This window comes from Oncorhynchus gorbuscha, linkage group LG19 (genome assembly GCF_021184085.1).
Source record: "Oncorhynchus gorbuscha isolate QuinsamMale2020 ecotype Even-year linkage group LG19, OgorEven_v1.0, whole genome shotgun sequence".
NCBI lineage: Eukaryota > Metazoa > Chordata > Actinopteri > Salmoniformes > Salmonidae > Oncorhynchus > Oncorhynchus gorbuscha.
The window spans coordinates 34,609,111-34,635,968 of NC_060191.1; the positions used below are offsets into that span (position 1 = coordinate 34,609,111).

At 45.9% G+C, this 26,858-nt stretch overlaps 2 protein-coding genes across 9 annotated transcripts in view; both read right to left on the reverse strand.

The window, feature by feature from the left end:
* Window positions 1-5,826: 5,826 nt before the first annotated feature.
* Window positions 5,827-11,157, reverse strand: LOC124005901 (probable zinc transporter protein DDB_G0282067). Of its 2 annotated transcripts, XM_046315543.1 has the most exons (6): window positions 10,933-11,156; window positions 10,558-10,611; window positions 9,611-10,225; window positions 9,096-9,470; window positions 7,045-7,501; window positions 5,827-6,939 (listed from the first exon to the last, which is right to left on the reverse strand). In XM_046315543.1, exons 3-6 carry the CDS (start codon window positions 10,218-10,220, stop codon window positions 6,627-6,629), a joined length of 1,755 nt encoding a protein of 584 aa, XP_046171499.1. In that variant the 5' UTR covers window positions 10,221-10,225; window positions 10,558-10,611; window positions 10,933-11,156; the 3' UTR covers window positions 5,827-6,626. The 2 variants fall into 2 exon arrangements, with proteins under 2 accessions (XP_046171499.1, XP_046171500.1); XM_046315544.1 differs by lacking the exon at window positions 10,558-10,611 and having other exon boundaries at window positions 10,933-11,157.
* Window positions 11,158-24,566: 13,409 nt separating this feature from the next.
* Window positions 24,567-26,858, reverse strand: part of LOC124004831 (protein phosphatase 1 regulatory subunit 37-like) — a 67,081-nt gene continuing 64,789 nt past the window's right edge. For all 7 annotated transcript variants that reach the window (XM_046313651.1, XM_046313653.1, XM_046313649.1 and 4 more), the window contains one exon: window positions 24,567-26,814. The gene's annotated coding sequence lies outside the window, so the exon portion shown is untranslated. The remainder of the gene's footprint in view (window positions 26,815-26,858) is intronic.

A 26,858-nucleotide genomic window follows, 5' to 3' on the forward strand; every position in this document is an offset into this window, starting at 1 on the left:
GATAAAAGGATATGTAGAAGGGTGAGCCGGTTAAGGATCGATTCAGACAAGGTGGTAGATTGTACGACAAGCGACAGGTTTATTCAGAGTGAGAATATCTGGTACACGTATATACGGCCCTCCCATTCGCTCGCACAGAACAGCAGGAAAAGAGAAAGAGTGAACCGTTACAATACAATTTATACAAAACAGAAAGTAGGTTGATCCTGGGAGATCGGATCTTTGGATTGGTTCAGCTGGGCCGTCCGTCTGTAGTCTTCCGCCATTGGCTCAGCTGGGCCGTCCGTCACTCTAGAATCCTGCCGTCACATCCGTTCAGCTAAAGGGACTGTGTGTGTGTGCTGGATGGGGGTGTGTGTGCGTGAGCTATCCTGTAGGGGGCCCCACATCCTTTACTGTGAGTTGTAGCCATGTATTTAGCAGTAGGCTGATCACTTGCATAAGAGAATAGCAATTCTTTACACATGCGACAACATCAACGCAGACCAATGTCAAGCTTGGATTCACCATGGCAAAAGGTTTTTCTCAAGGTGTCAGGATTTGGCCAGGGTTGTTCCGGTTTTTGGTCACTAGATGCCCCCAGTGTGCCTTTTGACCTTTTGTTTTCCCTTGATCCCCATTATATTTGCACCTGTACCTCGTTTCCCCTGATTGTATTTAAACCCTTTGTTTTCCTCAGTTCTTTGCTCTGTGTTTGTATGTTAGCACCCAGCCCTAGTACTCTGTGAACTCTTGTTGACCCCCAGTGGACGCTCTTGTGGAATTCTGTTTTTTGTTCTTGTTTGTTTGTTTTTGAGTATCTTTTGAGGCTTTTTGTGCTTTACCTTCCACCTTGTGGATTTACCTTTTTTGTCTTGGAGGATTACCTTTGCTCTTGTGGAATTCCTTTTGAGGTTGTGGAGTTACATGTTTTCCTCAAGAACTTCAATTTTTACTTCATTAAGTCGCATCGGCACTTCGCTTCGGCACTTCGCTCCGCAGGTAGTATAACTTTTTTTCATTTCATTTCATTACATTTCATTATAGCACAACGGTTTGATTTGTCTAATCTTAGCAATTTCTTCTTAGCTAGCTACATAGCCGTCTTTGTATCAAAGATAATTGCGTAATTATCGTATTTCGCCGTCCTAACGTAGTCTTCACTAGCCAGCTAGCTAACGTCCACTGATTAGCTGCACTGGAGAAACTATTACACTCAACTGAACGACTTGATTAGTGTAGTGTTAGCTAGCTACATAGCTGTCTTTGCTGTCTTCGTATCCAAGATAATTGTGTAGTTTAGAGTGTGTAGTCTTAGAGTGATTATCTTAATTTACCGAGGTTAGCTAGCCAGCTATTTGTTGTCCTTAACGTAGGAGACTCTGCTAGCTAGCCAACAGCTAGCCAACGTCTTCTGAATAGAACTCAACAACCCGGTTGCATTCACAGGTAGTATCACATTTTCATTTCATCTCATTACAGTACAACTGTTTGATTTGTTTGATCGTAGCTAGCTACATAGCTAGCTACATAGCCGTCTTTGTATCAAAGATAATTGTGTAGCCTAGAGCGATTTTCTAGGTTAGCTAGCCAGCTATTGCCGTTCTTTTAATGCAACGTAACGTAAACAACACTGCTAGCTAGCCAGCTAGCCCCTGAATAGCAGCACTGCAGAAACTATTACACTCAACGGAACGACTTGATTAGTGTAGTGTCAACAACGCACCCACTGCCAGCTAGCCTACTTCAGCAGTACTGTATCATTTTAATCATTTTAGTCAATAAGATTCTTGCTACGTAAGCTTAACTTTCTGAACATTCGAGACGTGTAGTCCACTTGTCATTCCAATCTCCTTTGCATTAGCGTAGCCTCTTCTGTAGCCTGTCAACTATGTGTCTGTCTATCCCTGTTCTCTCCTCTCTGCACAGACCATACAAACGCTCCACACCGCGTGGCCGCGGCCACCCTAATCTGGTGGTCCCAGCGCGCACGACCCACGTGGAGTTCCAGGTCTCCGGTAGCCTCTGGAACTGCCGATCTGCGGCCAACAAGGCAGAGTTCATCTCAGCCTATGCCTCCCTCCAGTCCCTCGACTTCTTGGCACTGATGGAAACATGGATCACCACAGACAACACTGCTACTCCTACTGCTCTCTCTTCGTCCGCCCACGTGTTCTCGCACACCCCGAGAGCTTCTGGTCAGCGGGGTGGTGGCACCGGGATCCTCATCTCTCCCAAGTGGTCATTCTCTCTTTCACCCCTTACCCATCTGTCTATCGCCTCCTTTGAATTCCATGCTGTCACAGTTACCAGCCCTTTCAAGCTTAACATCCTTATCATTTATCGCCCTCCAGGTTCCCTCGGAGAGTTCATCAATGAGCTTGATGCCTTGATAAGCTCCTTTCCTGAGGACGGCTCACCTCTCACAGTTCTGGGCGACTTTAACCTCCCCACGTCTACCTTTGACTCATTCCTCTCTGCCTCCTTTCCACTCCTCTCCTCTTTTGACCTCACCCTCTCACCTTCCCCCCCTACTCACAAGGCAGGCAATACGCTCGACCTCATCTTTACTAGATGCTGTTCTTCCACTAACCTCATTGCAACTCCCCTCCAAGCCTCCGACCACTACCTTGTATCCTTTTCCCTCTCGCTCTCATCCAACACCTCCCACACGGCCCCTACTCGGATGGTATCGCGCCGTCCCAACCTTCGCTCTCTCTCCCCCGCTACTCTCTCCTCTTCCATCCTATCATCTCTTCCCTCTGCTCAAACCTTCTCCAAACCGATCTCCTGATTCTGCCTCCTCAACCCTCTCCTCCCTTTCTGCATCCTTTGACTCTCTATGTCCCCTATCCTCCAGGCCGGCTCGGTCCTCCCCTCCCGCTCCGTGGCTCGATGACTCATTGCGAGCTCACAGAACAGGGCTCCGGGCAGCCGAGCGGAAATGGAGGAAAACTCGCCTCCCTGCGGACCTGGCATCCTTTCGCTCCCACCTCTCTACATTTTCCTCCTCTGTCTCTGCTAAAGCCACTTTCTACCACTCTAAATTCCAAGCATCTGCCTCTAATCCTAGGAAGCTCTTTGCCACCTTCTCCTCCCTCCTGAATCCCCCCCCCCCCCCCCTCCTCCCTCTCTGCAGATGACTTCGTCAACCATTTTGAAAAGGTCGACGACATCCGATCCTCGTTTGCTAAGTCAAACGACACCGCTGGTTCTGCTCACACTGCCCTACCCTGTGCTCTGACCTCTTTCTCCCCTCTCTCTCCAGATGAAATCTCGCGTCTTGTGACGGCCGGCCGCCCAACAACCTGCCCGCTTGACCCTATCCCCTCTCTTCTCCAGACCATTTCCGGAGACCTTCTCCCTTACCTCACCTCGCTCATCAACTCATCCCTGACCGCTGGCTACGTCCCTTCCGTCTTCAAGAGAGCGAGAGTTGCACCCCTTCTGAAAAAACCTACACTCGATCCATCCGATGTCAACAATTACAGACCAGTATCCCTTTCTTTTCTCTCCAAAACTCTTGAACGTGCCGTCCTTGGCCAGCTCTCCCGCTATCTCTCTCTGAATGACCTTCTTGATCCAAATCAGTCAGGTTTCAAGACTAGTCATTCAACTGAGACTGCTCTCCTCTGTATCACGGAGGCGCTCCGCACTGCTAAAGCTAACTCTCTCTCCTCTGCTCTCATCCTTCTAGATCTATCGGCTGCCTTCGATACTGTGAACCATCAGATCCTCCTCTCCACCCTCTCCGAGTTGGGCATCTCCGGCGTGGCCCACGCTTGGATTGCGTCCTACTTGACAGGTCGCTCCTACCAGGTGGCGTGGCGAGAATCTGTCTCCTCACCACGCGCTCTCACCACTGGTGTCCCCCAGGGCTCTGTTCTAGGCCCTCTCCTATTCTCGTTATACACCAAGTCACTTGGCTCTGTCATAACCTCACATGGTCTCTCCTATCATTGCTATGCAGACGACACACAATTAATCTTCTCCTTTCCCCCTTCTGATGACCAGGTGGCGAATCGCATCTCTGCATGTCTGGCAGACATATCAGTGTGGATGACGGATCACCACCTCAAGCTGAACCTCGGCAAGACGGAGCTGCTCTTCCTCCCGGGGAAGGACTGCCCGTTCCATGATCTCGCCATCACGGTTGACAACTCCATTGTGTCCTCCTCCCAGAGGGCTAAGAACCTTGGCGTGATCCTGGACAACACCCTGTCGTTCTCAACCAACATCAAGGCGGTGGCCCGTTCCTGTAGGTTCATGCTCTACAACATCCGCAGAGTACGACCCTGCCTCACACAGGAAGCGGCGCAGGTCCTAATCCAGGCACTTGTCATCTCCCGTCTGGATTACTGCAACTTGCTGTTGGCTGGGCTCCCTGCCTGTGCCATTAAACCCCTTCAACTCATCCAGAACGCCGCAGCCCGTCTGGTGTTCAACCTGCCGAAGTTCTCTCACGTCACCCCGCTCCTCCGTTCTCTCCACTGGCTTCCAGTTGAAGCTCGCATCCGCTACAAGACCATGGTGCTTGCCTACGGAGCTGTGAGGGGAACGGCACCTCAGTACCTCCAGGCTCTGATCAGGCCCTACACCCAAACAAGGGCACTGCGTTCATCCACCTCTGGCCTGCTCGCCTCCCTACCACTGAGGAAGTACAGTTCCCGCTCAGCCCAGTCAAAACTGTTCGCTGCTCTGGCCCCCCAATGGTGGAACAAACTCCTCACGACGCCAGGACAGCGGAGTCAATCACCACCTTCCGGAGACACCTGAAACCCCACCTCTTTAGGGAATACCTAGGATATGATAAGTAATCCCTCTCACCCCCCCCTTTAAGATTTAGATGCACTATTGTAAAGTGACTGTTCCACTGGATGTCATAAGGTGAATGCACCAATTTGTAAGTCGCTCTGGATAAGAGCGTCTGCTAAATGACTTAAATGTAAATGTCATGTAAATGTAAGTCCCTTACAATCAAAGCATAGTATGCCTGTACCTCAATGCACTGCCTTTTAATTAAATGTAAAAATCTTTATTTATCAATTAACTCTATTAATTACTGATTGTTTGACAGCCCTAAATATTTTACACATTCAATGTACACAGAAAGTGAATGATTAGAAATACAACTTTGTCATTAATGTGCAATAATGGCAGTGAAAATACACTACCATTCAAAAGTTTGGGGTCACTTAGAAATGTCCTTGTTTTTGAAAGAAAATAACATTTTTTTTGTCCATTAAAATAACATCAAATTGATCAGAAATACAGTGTAGACATGGTTAATGTTAGAACCCGCAAAACACAAGTCTTAACATCCACAGTGAAGAGGCGACTCCGGGATGTTGGCCTTATAGGCAGAGTTCCACTGTCCAGTGTCTGTGTTCTTTTGCACATCTTAATCTTTTCTTTTTATTGGCCAGTCTGAGATACGTCTTTTTCTTTGCAATGCAGCCTAGAAGGCCAGCATCCCGAAGTCACCTCTTAAATCTTGACGTTGTGACTGGTGTTTTGCGGGTACTATTTAATGAAGCTTCCAGTTGAGGACTTGTGAGGTGTCTGTTTCTCAAACTAGAGACTAATCTACTCTTGCTCAGTTGTGCACTGGGGCCTGTCACTCCTCTTTCGGTTCTGGTTAGTTTCTTGGGAATTTCTCGCATGGAATACACTTCATTTCTCAGAACAAGAATAGACTGACGAGTTTCAGAAGAAAATTCTTTGTTTCTGGCCATTTTGAGCCTGTAATCGAACCCACAAATGCTGATGCTCCAGATACTCAACTAGTCTAAAGGACAGTTTTATTGCTTCTTTAAACAGAACAACAGTTTTCAGCTGTGGTAACATGATTGCAAAAGGGTTTTCTAATGATCAATCAGTTTTTTAAAATTATAAACTTGGATAAGCTAACACAACGTGCCATTGGAACACAGTGATGGTTGCTGATAATGGGCATCTGTACACCTATGTAGAAATTCCATAGAAAAATCAGCCATTTCAAGCTACAATGGTCATTTTCAACATTAACAATGTCTACACTGTATTTCTGATCAATTTGATGTTATTTTAAGGGACAATTTTTTCGGTGGCTTTTTTTTCTCCAAAAACAAGGACATTTCTAAGTGACCCCAAACTGAACGGTAGTTATGTTGAAATGGCATTATTGAATAAACACTTAATTAGGTGAGTGACTTGGCTTACAATCTACTGTATCTTTGGTATGGCACCATGTTAATACAATGAAATACAATCCCAACATAATGATGTAGTACATACATACATACATACATACAGTAGATACAGTACACATACAGGCCCTTTCTGAGTACCCATAGGAGTGCTGTTTATTATCCCACCCCATCCCAAAATACACACACGCATGATGACTACTTTGATTTCTACTCTTTACCTGAGCCTAATTCTTACATTAGGCTATCTAGCTCTCTAAAAGTACCTCAATGACATGGGGACAGAAGTCTTTAAGAATATTCTGACAATAATAATGTATTCTATTCAATCCCCAAGCTGAATCTTAATTGCCAAAAGTGGTTTGCTCCACTTCAGGCCTCTCACATTAGTTTAATATGAAGGAAAGAATGCAAGGATCCCACTCTACACTACTGAGATACATCCAAGAGGTCCTTCCCTCAAAGAAAGGTGTTCTCGATGATCAGCACGTGAGGCTCCTCCTCAGTTTCCCCAGCAGGGGGTGCCAGTGGCTCTGCAGGCCCTTCCTCCAGAGGAGCACAGCACATCTTCCCAGCACAGCCCTTCCCACAGGCCAGGCTGCAGGCGAGGTGAGAGGGCATCTCCCTATGAATGATGGTGGGGTTGGTGCCGTTGTTATCCAGGTTGCCGTTGGCTGTGGGAGTAGAGAGGAGGAACTCTGGTTGTACGGTGCAGCAGCTCACACCTACACTCTGCAGTACCTTGGTGACCCCCGACAACAAATCACCACACCTGTGGGAACAGATGCATATTGAGTTAACTATATTTACTGTCCATCCAAAACCATTTCACCATCAGCAACATGCATTGTATTGTACTATAAAAACAGACACAAACCTGTGTATCTGGAACTCAGCGTGGCAGTGGACATGTACAGACGCCACCAGGCAGCTCTCTGTCAGCTGCCACACGTGGAGGTCGTGCACCGCCTGCACCCCTGGCACACTGGCGATCCGCCGGCCCAGATCAGACACACACACCTGGGGCGGGACGGCCTGGAGCAGCAGCCAACCGTAGCGGCACACCTGGGGCAGATTGGTGGCCAGCAGCACCCCCACAGCCACCATGGAGAAGCCAGGGTCCAGGTAGACGAAGGGGCCACAGGCCCCAGAGCCATGCATGCAGTCTGGGCCCAGTAGTAGCAGGGTAAGTCCGTTGGTGAGTGCCAGGATGGAACCCAGCAGTGCCTGAGTGAGGGTGATGAGGGATGGGAGGCAGGTGGGAAGTTGGACCCTGAGGCTTGTAGGGCTTTCTGACTTTAGGGCTGAGGCTGTGGTGGGGTCTGTCTGATTTTCTGAGGAGGAGACAGGATATAAAGAGGGTAAGGCAGGAAGAACTGAACAAATCTGAAATAATGCAATAATTAGTCTGTCTGCCAGCCATGAAATGGCTTAACTTGATTAGTATAAACATTGAAAAACACCCCTGTTTCACTTAGATTCTCTGGTCCTTTTGGTTACTTTTTACCCAGTAGTTCTGAAAGTAGTGTTAACGAGCCAAAAGTGGTCCCAGAAAATGTGCAGATAAAATGTCATTATTCTCTCTGTCATGCTGCTGTGTGTGTGCATCATGTGCATCTTGCTAGCTGTCACTCATATAGCAAGGGGCTGAAGCTCATTGGTTGAAATCGAATTGCTGGGGGGCTGGCCCAGATGGGGGGAAATGGCACAGCACAGGTTCCAGAAAAACAGTTGCTTCCAAACTAGTGATTTTGTGCCTAATTGAGGTAAGTAAGTAATTTTGATCATAGATTATGCATTTATGAAGTACACATTGACACTTCCAGCCCACTACAAAAAAAGTAGTTGCCAAAGTTCTGGAGCATGTCTTTAAAGACAGAAGGTTTGACAGCAATGCTGTATAACATTCAAGTCTGTTCGGAACAGGAACAGTGGGTTAAGTGCCTGTTCAGGGGCAGAACGACAGATTTGTACCTTGTCAGCTCGAGGGTTTTGAACTTGCAACCTTCCGGCTACTAGTCCAACGCTCTAACCACTACACTACCCTGTCGCCCCATGAACATGAACTATGAACTGATATATTAAACAACAATTGACACATCAATTAGCTCGTTTCAATTTAAACTATTATATAAAATACTTGCTATAAAAAGAATGCTCAATATGTAGGGCATTGAACAGTCTGACTGGGGCAGCCATGAGGAAACAGAGTAAATAGGGCATCTTTTCTCGTGCTGTCCATCGGTGGAGCACTTCTGTGATGGTTATGTCATAATATCCGGGTTCAGATGGACCTGCAAGATATTGTTGGGGGATCTGAAAAATCATAATCAGTCAATGGGAAATACCAGTATAGTCTTGGGTAATGCATTTATTTTATAGGGAAATATCGGTAAACAGTTTAAAAAATAGGGAGGTTCAAGACCCCTCGTAAGACATCACAGTAAAATGGGGAGATGCCATTTCCTTTTACAATACAAAATGGTATTTTGCTGGGAAAGATGGGTTAATCTGTGGACATCGGAGGGTTGGAGTTCAAATCAGAATGAATGGTGGATTGGCTGCTGTGAGTGAAAATCCAGCATTTGCAGAAAAAGGAAATTAGGGATATACAGGTATGTATAATTATTTAACTACATGTACTGTACATGAGTGAAGATGGCTGTATGTCGCAGTACAAGTATTGTTGTCTGATAGTTTACTCCAATCAGGGGATGTGGTATAGCCCTCCCCACCCCAAAAAAATAAGTGGATAGTCTTTGACCAGGTCTCGACTCCCTAGTCCTCCTTTTGATTTGTTATTTAAATTCCAGACTAGGACAGATAAGACCACAAAATGCAACATGGTCCCCAAGCAGAGAAATTACTCATCCACCAAATAGTAAAATGTACTGCCAAGGCCAAAGGCAGGAAGATACCATTCCTCACCTCTGTGTCCCATGCAGGCCCTATACTTAGACACTTCAGAGTGGGGGTCCTTTGGATGACAGACACTGGCCTCTGGATGTGGGAAGCTGCTTGGTGTCTCTGAAGTTCGGCAGTCTGCAGGGAGTGTGTGCGCGTCTGCAGGGAGTGTGTGTGCTCCGTGGCAGTGGTCTGAAAGGGGACCCTGAGGGGCCACGGTATGGAGTGGGGATGTCTGGGATGGGTGCGGAGTATCACTGTCAGGGTTCAGGACACTGGAGGTCCCAGGGTTACAGAGTACAAGTGTTCCATCTTGGAAGGCACCATCTAGAGATGTAGGGAGGTTACTGATGTAATTCTCTCCCCCCACTGCATTGCTGTCTTTGGTCTGGACCTTGACTGTGGTGTGTTGGAAAGAATGGAAACACAAACAGATGATCATTGCTTATATTCTACTGAACCTACTATAATAATGCAGAACTTGTACACAATTCCCTCCCACACAGACATTAATATTAAAAGCAAAGAATGCACTGTGCCTTTTCCATTCACACCAAGGACAGAGCTCTCCTCCCCCTCCCAGGCAGCTCTAGTCTTGGTCCCAAGCCAGCTGCCCCAGCTGAGCCCCAGCACCAGGAGGTTGTAGAGCAGGCTGACAGCCCCCATCACCGTGGCCAAAAGAGGGCGCTGTATAGGGTGGGGCTGCAGGGTGTGGCTGAGGATCTCTAGAGAGACAGAGACACACAAGGCAGCCAGCAGAAGAGCGGAGATCAGAGCCCCCAGGGGCTGGACCCTCGCCCCACTGTAGGACAGGCCACACAGGGAGGCCACAGGGGTGAGGGGTCTGGGGAACACACCGGAGGTGGCTGGGGAATATGGGGGAGTTTTGACAGGTGACTGAGTGGGTGTGGAGGTGTTGGGGGTGGAGAGAGGGGAGGCAGGTGGGGGTTTTGGGGAACCTCTGCCCAGGGTGGGTTGAGGAAGAGCCATGTGCATGAGGATGAAGAGGGTGTGGAAGACATCCACCATGGTGATGAGGGAGTTACAGAGGCGGCTGACAACGATCTCACACAGTAGGAGCAGGAAGGTCAGGACCAGCATGCATCTGTGTAGGGAACTGTCATGGGGGAGCCCCAATCTGCTCGCCATCTCACCTGTCCGAGGATACAGGCACACGAAAAAGTCAAATGTCATGCTCGATATTGGTGGAGCAGCCCATCAGATGCAAGTTAATGTAAAAATGACATAAAGGTCTGTAAAAGCCAGGACTTCCTATCAACCACTGCTGCAAAGGTTATTTGGTTACCCAAAGTACAATATACACTCCAATATACACTCTAAGACTGCACTGATAGAAACAAACAAACCAGGCACCTTCTTTAACCTTTAGTATTAGCCTGTCTGCCCAGTGCCATAAATGGACAAATTTGATTTGAAATGTATCAAAGGAACTTTAGCACGTCTCTTGTTCAGTGGAATGTGTTACCTTGCAATGGTCCCAACCAAACTCAGTGGACAGTGAGCCACTCACTAGCTGATCCTAAAAAGTCACATAGGAATTCATGTTTCACAGTATGAATAACCTGCTTGGCATGTACACACACACACACACACACACACACACACACACACACACACACACACACACACACACACACACACACACACACACACACACACACACACACACACACACACACACACACACACACACACACAAATATGTCAATATGCTCCAAATTCAGAGCACTTAAATGTAGGCTAGTCTGACGGAAGAAAAAAAAACTCCCTGGCAAATGGTTTGCCACTATTACTTTTGAATGGTAGGAATTAATATATTATTGTTTTAGAGTTTATTTACCTTTGATGAACGGTAGATCACAAGCGTCAAATAATCACCCGGTAAATGGCGGTGAGATAATACATGCACATTTGCGCGACCGAATTAAGACATTTCTTCACGTGTTCTGTGTTCTGTGCTCTGTTATTCTCTCTCTCTCTCTCTCCCTCTCTCTCTCGTTCTCTTTCTCTCCCACGCCCACCAAACTCCCAGGTTATAATCGCTGTCATGTGAGGTGATTCGCTCTCATCATCCTCCTCATTTATCCGCTGTCCCATTCCCTTGTAGGGGTCAAGAGGAAAGCCCACCCACCCATTTAACCCTTTACTGACCACACTTCAGGAAAAGATGATGCCGAGTGAAAATAATTTAAACCTGAACAAAGATGATACTATGCTGAACAACAATATAAACCCAACATGCAAAAACGTTAACGATTTTATTCAGTTACAGTTCATACAAGGAAATCAAGTCAATTTAAATAAATTGATTAGGGCCTAATCTATGGATTTCCCATGACTGGTCAGGGGTGCAGCCATGTGTGGGCCTGGGAGGACATAGGCACACCCACTTGGGAGCCAGGCCCACCCACAAAAGGGCTTTATTACAGACAGAAATACTCTTCAGTTTCATCAGCTGTCCAGGTGGCTGGTCTCTGGCAACAGACCCGGGGGACATTTCTGTAGTCAGCATACCAATTGCAGCATTGTGTTGTGTGACAAAACTGCACATTTGAGTGGCCTTTTGTTGTTCCCAGCACAAGGTGCTCCTGTGTAATGATGTTTAATCAGCTTCTTGATATGCCAAACCTGTCAAGTGGATTGCTTGTCTTGGCAAAGGAGAAATGCTCACTAACAGGGATGTGAACAAATTTGTGCACAACATTTGAGACATAAGCTTTTTGTGTGTATGGAACATTTCTGGGCTCTTTTATTTCAGCTTATGAAACATTGGACCAACACTACATATTGTGCTTCATATTTTTTTTCAGTATATGCACATAGTATCAATAAGAACAAATATAACATTTTAAAAAACTGAAATATCAAATGACATAAGTATTCAGACCCTTTACTCAGTACTTTGTTGTAGCACTTTTGACAGTGATTACAGCCTCAAGTCTGCTTGGATATGACGCTACATACTTGGCAAACCTGTATTTGGGGAGTTTCTCCCATTTTTCTCTGCAGATCCTTCTCAAGGTTTGTCAGGTTGGAAGGGGAGCATCGCTGCAAAGCTATTTTCAAGTCTCTCCAGCAATGTTCGGTCATGTTCAAGTCCAAGCTCTGGCTGGGTCACTCAAGGACATTCAGACTTGTCCCGAGGCCACTCCTGCATTGTCTTGGCTGTGTGCTTAGAGTCGTTGTCCTGTTGGAAGGTGAACCTTCACCCCAGTCCGAGGTCCGGAGCATCAAGGCGCTCTCTGTACTTTGCTCCATTCATCTTTCTCTCGATCCTGACTAGTCTCCCTGCCGCTGAAAAACATCCCCACAGAATGATGCTGCTGTTGGGTGGTCCTTTGAAGGGGGTGATGTAAGTTTCCTTCAACAATCAGTTTTCCAGATAAAGGACAGACACAGGAACGTTGGTATAAAAGTTAAGTAATAAAATGCAATTGCAGACAGATTCACATACAGAATACCTCTGTAGTCTATAGTAAAGATGTGTGGCGAAACAACCCTCCTTATACTAGTTGGTGCAGACAACCTACCGCCAATCATATTGTTGCATTGGATTAGATACAAAGTATCGAAGATGAGAAAAACATGTCTAGACTGGTTTCTCACTCTCTCGGCTACATGACTATCAGCAGGTGCAGACCATTCTCAGTCCGAGAACTAAAGCAGTAGATCTCCATTTACCCAGTACTTTTTCATCATTGCACATTGCAAGCATACAAATGTTATCACATATATACAGTAATCATGGCACCAATTGCTGAGTTTGGCTGAGCAGACCAGCTCTAGGAAGAGTCTTGGTAGTTCCTAACTTCCATTTAAGAATGAGGGAAGCCACTGTGTTCTTCATTGAGGCAGACATTTTTTGGTACCCTTCCCAAGATCTGTGCCTCAACACAATCCTGTTTTTTGTATTTTACCTTTTAACTAGGCAAGTCAGTTAAGAACAAATTCTTATTTTCAATGACGGCCGAAGGAACTGTGGGTTAACTGCCTGTTCAGGGGCAGAACGACAGATTTGTACCTTGTCAGCTCGGGGGTTTGAACTTGCAACGCTCTAACCACTAGGCTACCCTGCCGCCCCGGTCTGGAGCACTATTGACAATTCCTTCGACCTCATGGCTTGGTTTTTGCTCTGACATGCACCGTCAACCGCGGGACCTTATATAGACAGGGGTGTGTGTTTCCAAACCATGTCCAACCAATTGAATTTACCACAGGTGGACTGCAAACAAGTTGTAGAAACATCTCCAGGATGATCAATGCAAACAGGATGCCGAGTCCAATTTCAAGTCACATTTCATAGCAAAGGGTCTGAATACTTACATAAAGCACGTTTATTATTTGAATCATTTGCAAAAGATTCTGAACACCCGTTTTCACTTTATCATTAAGGGGTATTGTGTGTTTTTATTTAATCCATTTTAGAATAAAACTAACGTTATAAAATGTGGAAAAAAAGTCAAGGGGTCTGAATACTTTCCAAAGGCACTCTGTTTGATTACGGTGCCAGAGCCCCATCTGACAGCTCCTCCCTGCAGAAATGCAGAAGCTTGGTGCAGTCCAGTGGACAGTGAGCCAACAGGCTAGATGAGGGTTGACACCATGGAAAAGTCCCTTTCTCTCTTATACCAACACGCCTGCACATTCCTCAGGCCCTGCTAAGCCCAAGGAAAGGCCTGGCAAGGAAACATTTGATCACTTGCCACTGTCCTTTGAAAAAAATAACTCCTTTAAAAGGTTAAATAGCTAGTTCCTACAGATTTTGTGACCCTTTGATGAAAAAGAGGATAAAGGTTTGAGTGACATCAGCCAGAGTAGGAGATAATTAGTAACATTTCTCCTCATATACATGCAGGTTACAGCTGCTCTTTCAGCATCACAGGCACACTCAAACCAATCTTTGCAAATACGCAAACCTGAATCGCTCTCCAGCGGTTGGTTGATTGACAACTCGCATAATATTACAAGACATAACATCAACAACTAACGTGGAGTATTTGTTCATCTATCAGCCTACACAATATATTACCCCACATAGAATCAACAGGTGCTGGGAAGGCTACGGGACATCTGTGGATGTGCATAATTTCCCTCTTATGAGCATCAGATGTTGAAAAGACATCTTGTGCTCACCGTTATGACAGTGATGTTTGGGTATGTTGTCCGGATGCCAAAGGGAATCACTAGCCAGAACGGACACACAAGACAATGAGCCTGGTCTGTCCACTGACTCCCAAATAGTTTAATAGCTAACACTGCTGACTCGTAACTTTCCAAGACATCCACATTGGTTTATTAACTAGACACCAGATTGTTGACCTGTTAAATGTTGATGGGACATCTTCTCTGTTCCACCTCCGGTTTCACTCAGTCTGCTGGAACAGAAAACTACAGCAGAGTGTCAACCACAACACTAGTGCTCAACACAGCTGAGAAACACAGTTGACACTGTGCAGGTTTGCCCATTGGGTTTTCTGTCGTACAAATGGCTACACAATTTTTCACCAAGACACCTGTGGAAAATACAGTAAATAACAAATAAAATGTAATTTGTAAGGCACTTTTCATGACAGAAACTCTAACAAGGGAAAATAAATAAAATATAGATACAATAAAACAGTGGTCGAGCAATCTAAGTTTTGAGAAAGTCTAAAAGTGAGTTTTAAAGCCCCCCGTGGACAGAGCAGGTCTCAGATGGTCAGGGAGAGCATTCTATAGGTGAGGGGCAAGGGAGCATGAAGGCTTTGTCCCCCATAGTTTGGAGACGTGCATATGAACCTAGCTGTAAAGAAGAGTCAGGCAAGGTAACAAACATGAAACCAAGAGACACGGGAAATGAGGAAACCCTTAATTTCAACCAAAAGTATACACAAATCCCATAATTTTTAAAAACACAAATAAAGAAAAAGAGACACTTCACCTTCGTAGATAGTTTAGAAGAGCACATTATGAGACGTAGGTGAAGCTACAAAACACCACAGGTCACAATGTTGCACAGCCATTGCTTACAGTGCTGTGCGAAAGTATTCGCCCCCCTTGAACTTTGCAACCTTTTGCCACATTTCAGGCTTCAAACAAAGATATAAAACTGTATTTTTTTGTGAAGAATCAACAACAAGTGGGACACAATCATGAAGTGGAACGACATTTATTGGATATTTCATACTTTTTTTAACAAATCAAAAACTGAAAAATTGGGCGTGCAAAATTATTCAGCCCCTTTACTTTCAGTGCAGCAAACTCTCTCCAGAAGTTCAGTGAGGATCTCTGAATGATCCAATGTTGACCTAAATGACGATAAATACAATCCACCTGTGTGTAATCAAGTCTCCGGGGGGGGGGGGGTGAATACTTTCGCAAGGCACTGTATATGATTCACCTCAACAGCCTGCCTGTGCGCTAAAGACAACACCAATATATTTCAGGTGAGGTGTACTGAGAGCTGAAACCCACTGCATTACTTATAGGTTTACTGAAATGAAAGGTGAATGGGGAAGCTGAGAAAAGCAGACTTAGAGCTGAAGGTCGCGTTTTAATTAGTTTTCAGTGTTGCTTTCATTGTGGATTTAAGCCAATTCATGGGTGGCAGTTTGGGCTGGGGAAAAGTAGAACAAAGGAAATACTTGCATAGATACACTAGGAAAAGGGAAAAAAAACATGAAAGAAAAAGAGTTCTTAAATGTTAACATGGCTATTGAGTTTTTTTAAATACCAGGTTCTGCCCTTAGTCTCTCTATCCAATCAAGTCACACGAGTCTGCTGTACAGAAAGAGAATGGAATGAAGGATCATTCCATTTTTATCCACTATATAGTTTCACTTCTGAAGTTTATGTTTAAGGCTTTCTCTAGCCCCCTCTCCTTTCCTCTCTCTAGCTCATGATCATTCAAGCGGCTGGGGGTGGGAGGGTGGGGTTGGATTAGTATTGGCTGGAATTCCTTCAGAACAGAATTAGTAATATAAAGAGAACAGACCCCCCCCCCCACATACACACAATACCCTCGCCCCATGAGCCCGTCTCAGGGGGTCCGGTGAACCGCCTCACCCCTCAACGTAGCATCTTAACTTCCCAAAATGTGACTTTCCAAAGACTGAACCTGCCATCTGATTTAAAAGACAAACCTTTTGAGTCTTGACATAACAGAGAATATAAATATCAATACCAGAATAGTACTGAATGCTTGGCCAAGATGCCACTTCATACTTCAAGTATGCCATGTCGTTGTAGTACGCAATCGCTGATCCGAGTAGTCTCTCTGTTTTTAGAACCATCTCTATCAGTACACATGTCCAATGGACAAAAAAAAAATAGAAATTCAAAGAAAAAAATGATATTCCATTAAAAAAACAATGGAAAACAACCAAAACCGCATAGACAGTGACATATCCAGTTCTCTCAATAATTCCCTTGAAAGTTGAAAGGTCACATATTGCACAGAGGGGTCACTAGCCTGACCAAACTATCTCCGTCAGCTCTTGTACTGGGCCTTGGCCTGCTATGCGAATCAGACTTCCACTATTGTTATTGTAGTTCCAGATGGTGTAATAATGGCCCCGGAGGGGATGACTTGATGTTTTAAGGGCTCCTAACCAGTTTGTTTTTTCGCATTGTGGAACTAATTTTGTACATAATGTTGCTGCTACCGTCTCTTATGACCGAAAAGAGCTTCTGGACATCAGAACAGCGATTACTCACCTCAGACGAAGATTATTTTCTTTAATGAGTCCGACGCGAAGGATATACTGGTTTGTCAAGACAAGGCCCAAATCCCCATCATCAGCGTGAAAAGACAGGGGAAAAGGGGAAGGGGTGCTTTGTAAGAGTTCGCCGAAGAGTAGGTAAACCACCACTACCCTACCCTGGAAGAAGCTAGCTAGCTTACAAAGAATAACAAAAAATATCTAGTTAACAGAAGAAAGGAAGACAAAATAAGGACAAAAGGACAGAAGAAAAAGGAAAAGAAAGAGGACAACAAAGTGAAACAGTCAGCACTTCTATTGCAACTTCGTATTTGTCGTCCTAACGTAGTCTACACTGCTATCTGCCCAGCAGCTAGCCAGCTAGCAAACGTCCACCGAATAGCAGCACTGTAGAAACTATTACACTCAACTGAACGACTTGATTAGTGTAGTGTTAGCTAGCTACATAGTTGTCTTTGCTGTCTTCGTATCCAAGATAATTGTGTAGTTTAGAGCGTGTAGTCTTAGAGTGATTATCTTAATTTACCGAGGTTAGCTAGCCAGCTATTTGTCGTCCTTAACGTAGGAGACACTGCTAGCTAGCCAACAGCTAGACAACGTCTACTGAATAGAACTTCCGCACTCAACAACCCGGTCGCATTCCGCTTCGCTCCACAGGTAGTATCACATTTTTCATTTCATTTCATTACAGCACAACGGTTTGATTTGTTTGATCGTAGCTAGCTACATAGCTAGCTACATAGCCGTCTGTGTATCAAAGATAATTGTGTAGTCTAGAGCGATTTTCTAGGTTAGCTAGCCAGCTATTGTCGTTCTTTTAACGCAGCGTAACGTAATCGACACTGCTAGCTAGCCAGCTAGCCCCCGAATAGCAGCACTGTAGAAACTATTACACTCAACGGAACGACTTGATTAGTGTAGTGTCAACAACGCAGCCACTGCCAGCTAGCCTACAAAGTCAACAACGCAGCCACTGCCAGCTAGCCTACTTCAGCAGTACTGTATCATTTTAGTCAATAAGATTCTTGCTACGTAAGCTTAACTTTCTGAACATTCGAGACGTGTAGTCCACTTGTCATTCCAATCTCCTTGCATTAGCGTAGCCTCTTCTGTAGCCTGTCAACTATGTGTCTGTCTATCCCTGTTCTCTCCTCTCTGCACAGACCATACAAACGCTCCACACCGCGTGGCAGCTGCCACCCTAATCTGGTGGTCCCAGCGCGCACGACCCACGTGGAGTTCCAGGTCTCCGGTAGCCTCTGGAACTGCCGATCTGCAGCCAACAAGGCAGAGTTCATCTCAGCCTATGCCTCCCTCCAGTCCCTCGACTCCTTGGCACTGACAGAAACATGGATCACCACAGATAACACTGCTACTCCTACTGCTCTCTCTTCGTCCGCCCACGTGTTCTCGCACACCCCGAGAGCTTCTGGTCAGCGGGGTGGTGGCATCGGGATCCTCATGTCTCCCAAGTGGTCATTCTCTCTTTCTCCCCTTACCCATCTGTCTATCGCCTCCTTTGAATTTCATGCGGTCACAGTTACCAGCCCTTTCAAGCTTAACATCCTTATCATTTATCGCCCTCCAGGTCCCCTCGGAGAGTTCATCAATGAGCTTGATGCCTTGATAAGCTCCTTTCCTGAGGACGGCTCACCTCTCACAGTTCTGGGCGACTTTAACCTCCCCACGTCTACCTTTGACTCATTCCTCTCTGCCTCCTTCTTTCCACTCCTCTCCTCTTTTGACCTCACCCTCTCACCTTCCCCCCCTACTCACAAGGCAGGCAATACGCTCGACCTCATCTTTACTAGATGCTGTTCTTCCACTAACCTCATTGCAACTCCCCTCAAAGTCTCCGACCACTACCTTGTATCCTTTTCCCTCTCGCTCTCATCCAACACTTCCCACACTGCCCCTACTCGGATGGTATCGCGCCGTCCCAACCTTCGCTCTCTCTCCCCCGCTACTCTCTCCTCTTCCATCCTATCATCTCTTCCCTCTGCTCAAACCTTCTCCAACCCATCTCCTGATTCTGCCTCAACCCTCCTCTCCTCCCCTTCTGCATCCTTAGACTCTCTATGTCCCCTATCTTCCAGGCCGGCTCGGTCCTCCCCTCCCGCTCCGTGGCTTGACGACTCATTGCGAGCTCACAGAACAGGGCTCCGGGCAGCCGAGCAGAAATGGAGGAAAACTCGCCTCCCTGCGGACCTGGCATCCTTTCACTCCCTCCTCTCTACATATTCCTCCTCTGTCTCTGCTGCTAAAGCCACTTTCTACCACTCTAAATTCCAAGCATCTGCCTCTAACCCTAGGAAGCTCTTTGCCACCTTCTCCTCCCTCCTGAATCCTCCCCCCCCCCTCCTCCCTCTCTGCAGATGACTTCGTCAACCATTTTGAAAAGAAGGTCGACGACATCCGATCCTCGTTTGCTAAGTCTAACGACACCGCTGGTTCTGCTCACACTGCCCTACCCTGTGCTCTGACCTCTTTCTCCCCTCTCTCTCCAGATGAAATCTCGCGTCTTGTGACGGCCGGCCGCCCAACAACCTGCCCGCTCGACCCTATCCCCTCCTCTCTTCTCCAGACCATTTCCGGAGACCTTCTCCCTTACCTCACCTCACTCATCAACTTATCCCTGACCGCTGGCTACGTCCCTTCAGTCTTCAAGAGAGCGAGAGTTGCACCCCTTCTGAAAAAACCTACACTCGATCCCTCCGATGTCAACAACTACAGACCAGTATCCCTTTCTTTTCTCTCCAAAACTCTTGAACGTGCCGTCCTTGGTCAGCTCTCCCGCTATCTCTCTCAGAATGACCTTCTTGATCCAAATCAGTCAGGTTTCAAGACTAGTCATTCAACTGAGACTGCTCTTCTCTGTATCCCGGAGGCGCTCCGAACCGCTAAAGCTAACTCTCTCTCCTCTGCTCTCATCCTTCTAGACCTATCGGCTGCCTTCGATACTGTGAACCATCAGATCCTCCTCTCCACCCTCTCCGAGTTGGGCATCTCCGGCGCGGCCCACGCTTGGATTGCGTCCTACCTGACAGGTCGCTCCTACCAGGTGGCGTGGCGAGAATCTGTCTCCTCACCACGCGCTCTCACCACTGGTGTCCCCCAGGGCTCTGTTCTAGGCCCTCTCCTATTCTCGCTATACACCAAGTCACTTGGCTCTGTCATAACCTCACATGGTCTCTCCTATCATTGCTATGCAGACGACACACAATTAATCTTCTCCTTTCCCCCTTCTGATGACCAGGTGGCGAATCGCAGACATATCAGTGTGGATGACGGATCACCACCTCAAGCTGAACTTCGGCAAGACGGAGCTGCTCTTCCTCCCGGGGAAGGACTGCCCGTTCCATGATCTCGCCATCACGGTTGACAACTCCATTGTGTCCTCCTCCCAGAGCGCTAAGAACCTTGGCGTGATCCTGGACAACACTCTGTCGTTCTCAACTAACATCAAGGCGGTGGCCCGTTCCTGTAGGTTCATGCTCTACAACATCCGCAGAGTACGACCCTCACACAGGAAGCGGCGCAGGTCCTAATCCAGGCACTTGTCATCTCCCGTCTGGATTACTGCAACTCGCTGTTGGCTGGGCTCCCTGCCTGTGCCATTAAACCCCTACAACTCATCCAGAACGCAGCAGCCCGTCTAGTGTTCAACCTTCCCAAGTTCTCTCACGTCACCCCGCTCCTCCGCTCTCTCCACTGGCTTCCAGTTGAAGCTCGCATCCGCTACAAGACCATGGTGCTTGCCTACGGAGCTGTGAGGGGAACGGCACCTCAGTACCTCCAGGCTCTGATCAGGCCCTACACCCAAATAAGGGCACTGCGTTCATCCACCTCTGGTCTGCTCGCCTCCCTACCACTGTGGAAGTACAGTTCCCGCTCAGCCCAGTCAAAACTGTTCTGGCTCCCCAATGGTGGAACAAACTCCCTCACGACGCCAGGACAGCGGAGTCAATCACCACCTTCCGGAGACACCTGAAACCCCACCTCTTTAAGGAATACCTAGGATAGGATAAAGCAATCCTTCTCACCCCCCCTCCTTCCCCCTTAAAATATTTAGATGCACTATTGTAAAGTGGTTGTTCCACTGGATGTCATAAGGTGAATGCACCAATTTGTAAGTCGCTCTGGATAAGAGTGTCTGCTAAATGACTTAAATGTAATGTAAATGTAAACCACCACTACCCTCCATACAATCATTGGAAAACAAACTGGACGTAAGAACATTCATATAAATGTATCAACAAATATACACAGGCAGTTAGGAAAGCTCAGTCTAGCTTTATCAAGCCGAAATTTGAATCCTGTAGCACAAACTAAAAACACTGTAAAGTCCATGGAGAATAAGAGCAGCTCCTCCCAGCTGCCCACTACACTGAGGCTTGGAAACACTGTCACCAGCAACAAATCCACTATAATTGAGAATTTCAATAAGCATTTTTCTACGGCTGGCCATGCTTTCCACCTGGCTACCCCTACCCCGATCAACAGCCCTCCACCCCCCACAGCAACCCACCCAAAACTACCCCACTTCTCCTTCACCCAAATAGCCGATGTTCTGAAAGAGCTGCAAAATCTGGACCCCTACAAATCAGTCTAGACAATCTGGACCCTCTCTAAAATTATCTGCAGAAATTGTTGCAACCCTTTTTACTAGCCTGTTCAACCTCTTTCGTATCGTCTGAGATTCATATAGATTGGAAAGCTGCTGAGGTCATCCCCTCTTCAAAAGGGGGAGACACTCTAGACCCAGACTGCTACAGAACTAAATGTATTCTACCCTGCCTTTCTAAAGGACTTTGTTTTCAAAGTTAACAAAACAGATTACTGACCCTTTCGAATCCCACCGTACCTTCTCCGCTATGCAATCTGGTTTCAGAGCTGGTCATGGGTGCACCTCAGCCACGCTCAAGGTCCTAAACGATGTCATAACCGCCATCGATAAGAGACATTACTGTGCAGCCGTATTCATCGACCTGGCCAAGGCTTTTGACTCTCTCAATCTTAACAGTCTTATTGGCAGACTCAACAGCCTTGGGCTCTCAAACGATTGACTCGCCTGGTTCACCAACTACTTCTCTGATTGAGTTCAGTGTGTCAAATCGGAGGGCCTGTTGTCCGGACTTCTGGCTGTCTATGGGGGTGCCACAGGGTTAAATTCTCGGGGCGACTCTTCTCTGTATACATCAATGATGTCGCTCTTGCCGCTGGTGATTCTTTGATCCACCTCTACATAGACGGCACCATTCTGTATACCTCTGGCCCTTCTTTGGACAATGTTAACTAACCTCCAAGCTTCAATGCCATAGAACTCTCCTTCCGTGGCCTCCAACTGCTCTGAAATGCAAGTAAAACTAAATGCATGCTCTTCAACCGATCGCTGCCCGCACCTGCCCGCCCGTCCAGCATCACTACTCTGGACGGTTCTGACTTAGAATATGTGGACAACTACAAATACCTAGGTGTCTGGTTAGACTGTAAACTCTCCTTCCAGGCTCACATTAAACATCTCCAATCGAAAATTAAATCTGGAATTGACTTCCTATTTCGCAACAAAGCATCCTTCACTGCCAAACATACCCTCGTAAAACTGACCATCCTACCGATCCTAGACTTCTGCGATGTCATTTACAAATGGCCTCCAACACTCTACTCAACAAATTGAATGCAGTCTATCGCAGTGCCGTCCGTTTTGTCACCAAAGCTCCATATACTACCCACCACTGTGACCTGTACGCTCTTGTTTGCTGGCACTTGCTTCATATTTGTCACCACACCCACTGGCTCCAGGTCATCTACAAGTCTCTGCTAGGTAAAGCCCTGCCTTCTCAGCTCACTGGTCACCATAGCAGCGCCCAACCGTAGCACGCGCCCCAGCAGATATATCTCACTGGTCACACCCAAAGCCAATTCTTCCTTTGGCCGCCTCTCCTTCCAGTTCTCTGCTGCCAGTGACTGGAACAAACTGCAAAAAAAAATCACTAAAGCTGGAGACACTTACCTCCCTCACTAGCTTTAAGCACCTCACAGACCACTGCACCTGTATATAGCTCATCTGTAAATAGCCCATCCAATCTACCTCATTCCCATACTGTATTTATTTATTTATCTTGCTCCTTTGCACCCCAGTATCTCTACTTGCACATTCATCTTCTGCACATTCTACCATTCCAGTGTTTAATTGCTATATTGTAATTACTTCACCACCATGGCCTATTTATTTTATTGCCTTACCTCTCTTATCCTACCTCATGTGCACATGTTGTATAAAGATCTTTAGAAAAAAGGGCAATGACAACACATATTCCCCCTCAGGAGAATGAAAAGATCCCCAGATCCTCAAAACGTTATACAGCTGCACCAGAGGGCATCCTGACTGGTTGCATCGTTGCCTGGTATGGTAACTACTCGGCATCTGACCATAAAGCATTAGAGGGTAGTGCGAACAGCCCAGTACATCACTGGTGCCAAGCTTCCTGACATCCAGGACCTTTATACTAGGTGTGTCAGAGGAAGGCCCCAAAAATGGTCAGACTCCAGTCACCAAAGTCATAGACTGTTCTCTCTGCTACTGCATGGCAAGCCGTACCGCAGCGCCAAGTCTAGTACCTAAAGGCTCCTTAACAGCTTCTACCCCCAAGCAACAAGACTGCTGAACAAATGGCCACCTATACTATTTACATTGACACCCCCCCCCTCTCTTTTTTTACACTGCTGAAACTGTTTATCATCTATGCATAGTCACTTTACAAATGACCTCCACTAACCTGTACCCCTGCACATCGACTCGGTACCAGTACCCCCTGTATACAGCTTTGTTATTGTTAAGACATTTGTGTTACCTTCTGATTTTTAATTTTTTTACTATAGTTTATTTAGTAAATCTTTTCCTAAGTAAGCAAGCATTTCACGGTAAAGTCCACAACTGTTGTATTCTGCGCATGCGACAAATACAATTTGATTGTGTCCGTGGTTCTAAGTGAAGGGGATTACTACATGTAACCCTCGTACATTAACAGTCTTAATTCCTTCCATACAAAGCAGTATCACCTTAACCTCATACAACTCAGACCAGGTTCACATCCCGTACCTCAGAACATAAGACAGCAACACTCATTGAGATACACAGTATTCTTATTCTATATCGTCACCAGAAAACATCAAACCAACCTGAAACCAACAAAGGTGATTGTCATTTTGCAAAGGCATCTCACTCCATCCATCCGGCTCTCTCTAGTCTGGTTCTAATGTCTCAAAGCTCCAGAATTTGTACAATGTAGGTTAGAAACCTCTTGTAACAGTCCTATGAAACACTACCAATGGCCTCCTACAAATACCTATTTTATTAACTTGAGTCTCTATAAAACTGTTGTGCTGTGACGTCAGTTAATGCCATACCATTTCCTTCCTCTTATAGAAAGCCTTTTTAGGTCCATGCCATGTTGACCAATAAATTCCTCTTCTCTACATCAGAATAAATGAAATATGGCCAATTGGCTAATTTGCTTAAACATACAAAAAAAAGTATGACTGTGGTGCAATATCATGGAAACACTAGCAGCATTTACTTTGCTTGGTGATTGGATACATAGCAGCGGAATAGCATTGCAGAACAGACTTTCAGACCTACAGTACTTTGTACAAAATATGATGGTCCGTCAAATGAAGTATTTTCAGAAAACTCCCAATCACTTCCATTCAGAATATCCAATAAATCAATGCCGTTCCCAAAGAGTATTTTAAGTGAAACACTCCCAGTCACTTCATTAGTCATTACATGCATTTATTTTAGAGAGGAACAAAAAAGTTGCCATACATATCTTTGTGATTACCAGCACATTTCAATTAATTTAACAAATAATTAAAAATGACAAAAAAAAAAAAGGTAAGCATTACAAATAGTGAGGGCAGCACAGCAATGAGGATTTGGGTTGAAAAACAACCTGGTTGACCGGGGGTGAAAGAACAGAGGGATTGAAACAAGGGGCTCTACTCAACCAAAACCTATATCCAGAGGATTCCGCGGTTGAGTCAAACTTGCATTCTTCTTGCACTGTAAGAAAGCAAGTTTTTACCTTACACGGGAATCTTTTGGATACAAGTTGAATAGGGCCCTTAGTAGCTGGCCCATAGGTTCACAGTGTTGGGCATTCAGGGCTCACATGTTCTCAGTGTTGTTGGGATGTCCACTCAAACTTCCACCCACCTGTTTGTGTTCAAATCAATGTCCTCCATGCCTACAAATGTCTTAAGCAGTAACGGCTGTTGGGTAATACAGTATATCTATATCTAGAAAGGAAACCACCAGCAGCCCCAGCGCCCCCAGGTGGCCATAGCTTAACCTAGCACAGTAGTATTTAAGATGTGATGTCTCAAAACAGGGAGTCTCTCAGTCAGTGTGTTGTCAGAGTGATGTCAACCACCACTCACACTGCCCCTCTTTAAGAAAACGTCCTTTTAGTTTATTTTCATAACTGCACTCTCCCTCCCTATTGCCATAACCGTTGATCCCTCCACCCAGCAGTCTCAATTATCCCCCCCCCCCCTCAAAAAAACCTCAACGTAATAATTGCTCTAATTTGAATCTGAAATATACACCAAAAGGGGGGAAATCTTTAAAAGCAAACCCCATGGAAAATAACAAATAAAAAGAGGGAGAGAAGGGGAGAACAATAAATCACAAAGTAAAAGGCTCAGAAAATAAATACAAACGACTGATTTCTCCAAGCAGCAAAACAAAAGGAGATGAGATTTAAACCTAGTCGAGTCGAAGGCAACATTAATCCTGCGTAGAGCTGGGAAATGAGATGGCACAGTGTTGTACCAGCAGAAGACTGAAAGAAAGAAGGGAGGACACGAAAGACAAAGTCAGAACTACTTTTTCTTTATACTCCTATTGAGTGTCGCACTACATTTAATCACTCTGGTCGGAAAAACATGAAAATCTGCCTGGAAAAGAATGTCCGTGATAACTGTCCGGTGGAGGAAAAAAAGAAGAGTAGACTTACTCTGTAATGAATGGCATTACTCCATCAAGGCAGACATTTTGTTATCCAACATTTACAGAGGTTTCCAGAAGGCTTTAGATTAGACTAATTCTGCCATCTGATCCCAAAATAAATTTTGATTGAGACACTGTTTTTGGCAGATGACAGATGGTTTGGATGTTCCAGAGCGTTGCTGGAGAGAGACTAGAGGGGACGATTCCTGAGGGGGCCAAAGCCAACGGAAGGAACAGAAAAGAAAACGGTCACTTTGGCAGAGATCCCTTACGAGGTGGTGGTGGTGGTGGTGGGGGCAAATAAAACTAACAAAACAAATACGCACAAAACAAATGCCTTCTCCTGTCACACCTTCCTTGGTTATAAAACCCTCTGTGCCCAACTGTCATTGTCAGAGAATGACACACTAAAAAGCCAGCAGGTCCTCTTGGCTTGGTCCCACACTGTCACACACAGCTGTGCACATTCTCTCTCCTCCAGCAGAGGGTAACAGTAAGGTTTTGTGTCAGTGTGCACGCTCACGACACTATCGATAACACAGGTCGGGGTGGAGCAGGGGGTGAGCAGTGTGTCCTGTGTCTTGGGGTAGAGCAGTGATTAAGCCCCTCCTTCCCTCTCTACCTCTTTCTCACACCCTCCCCCCAGCTCCCTGTTACCTGCATGAGTGTGGTTTCCTGATTGACGGAATATAGTGACAGGCAAAAGGTTAGTATGACTTTCTTCTTGTTTTTTTATTACTTTCTTTAAAATGTGTGTGTGCGCGCACTTCGGTTGAAGACGTAGTTAATTCATTACGTGCTGTGATGAAGCTCAATGATTATTGTCGTCTTTTTTTTAAATATTTTTTTTTTTAGGTGTATTACTTAGATGACAACTAGTCCTCTGTTGTCATGGCGATGGTGAGTTGTGGGATTATGACAACGGGAGAAAAAAAAAATTGTAGGAGCAACAAGAGTCACCGAGACACAGACGATACGAGTTCCCGTGTTCCTCTCTCCTACAGAACCACTGCAGAAGAAACAGAAAGGACCAACATTAGAGAACACATTGGC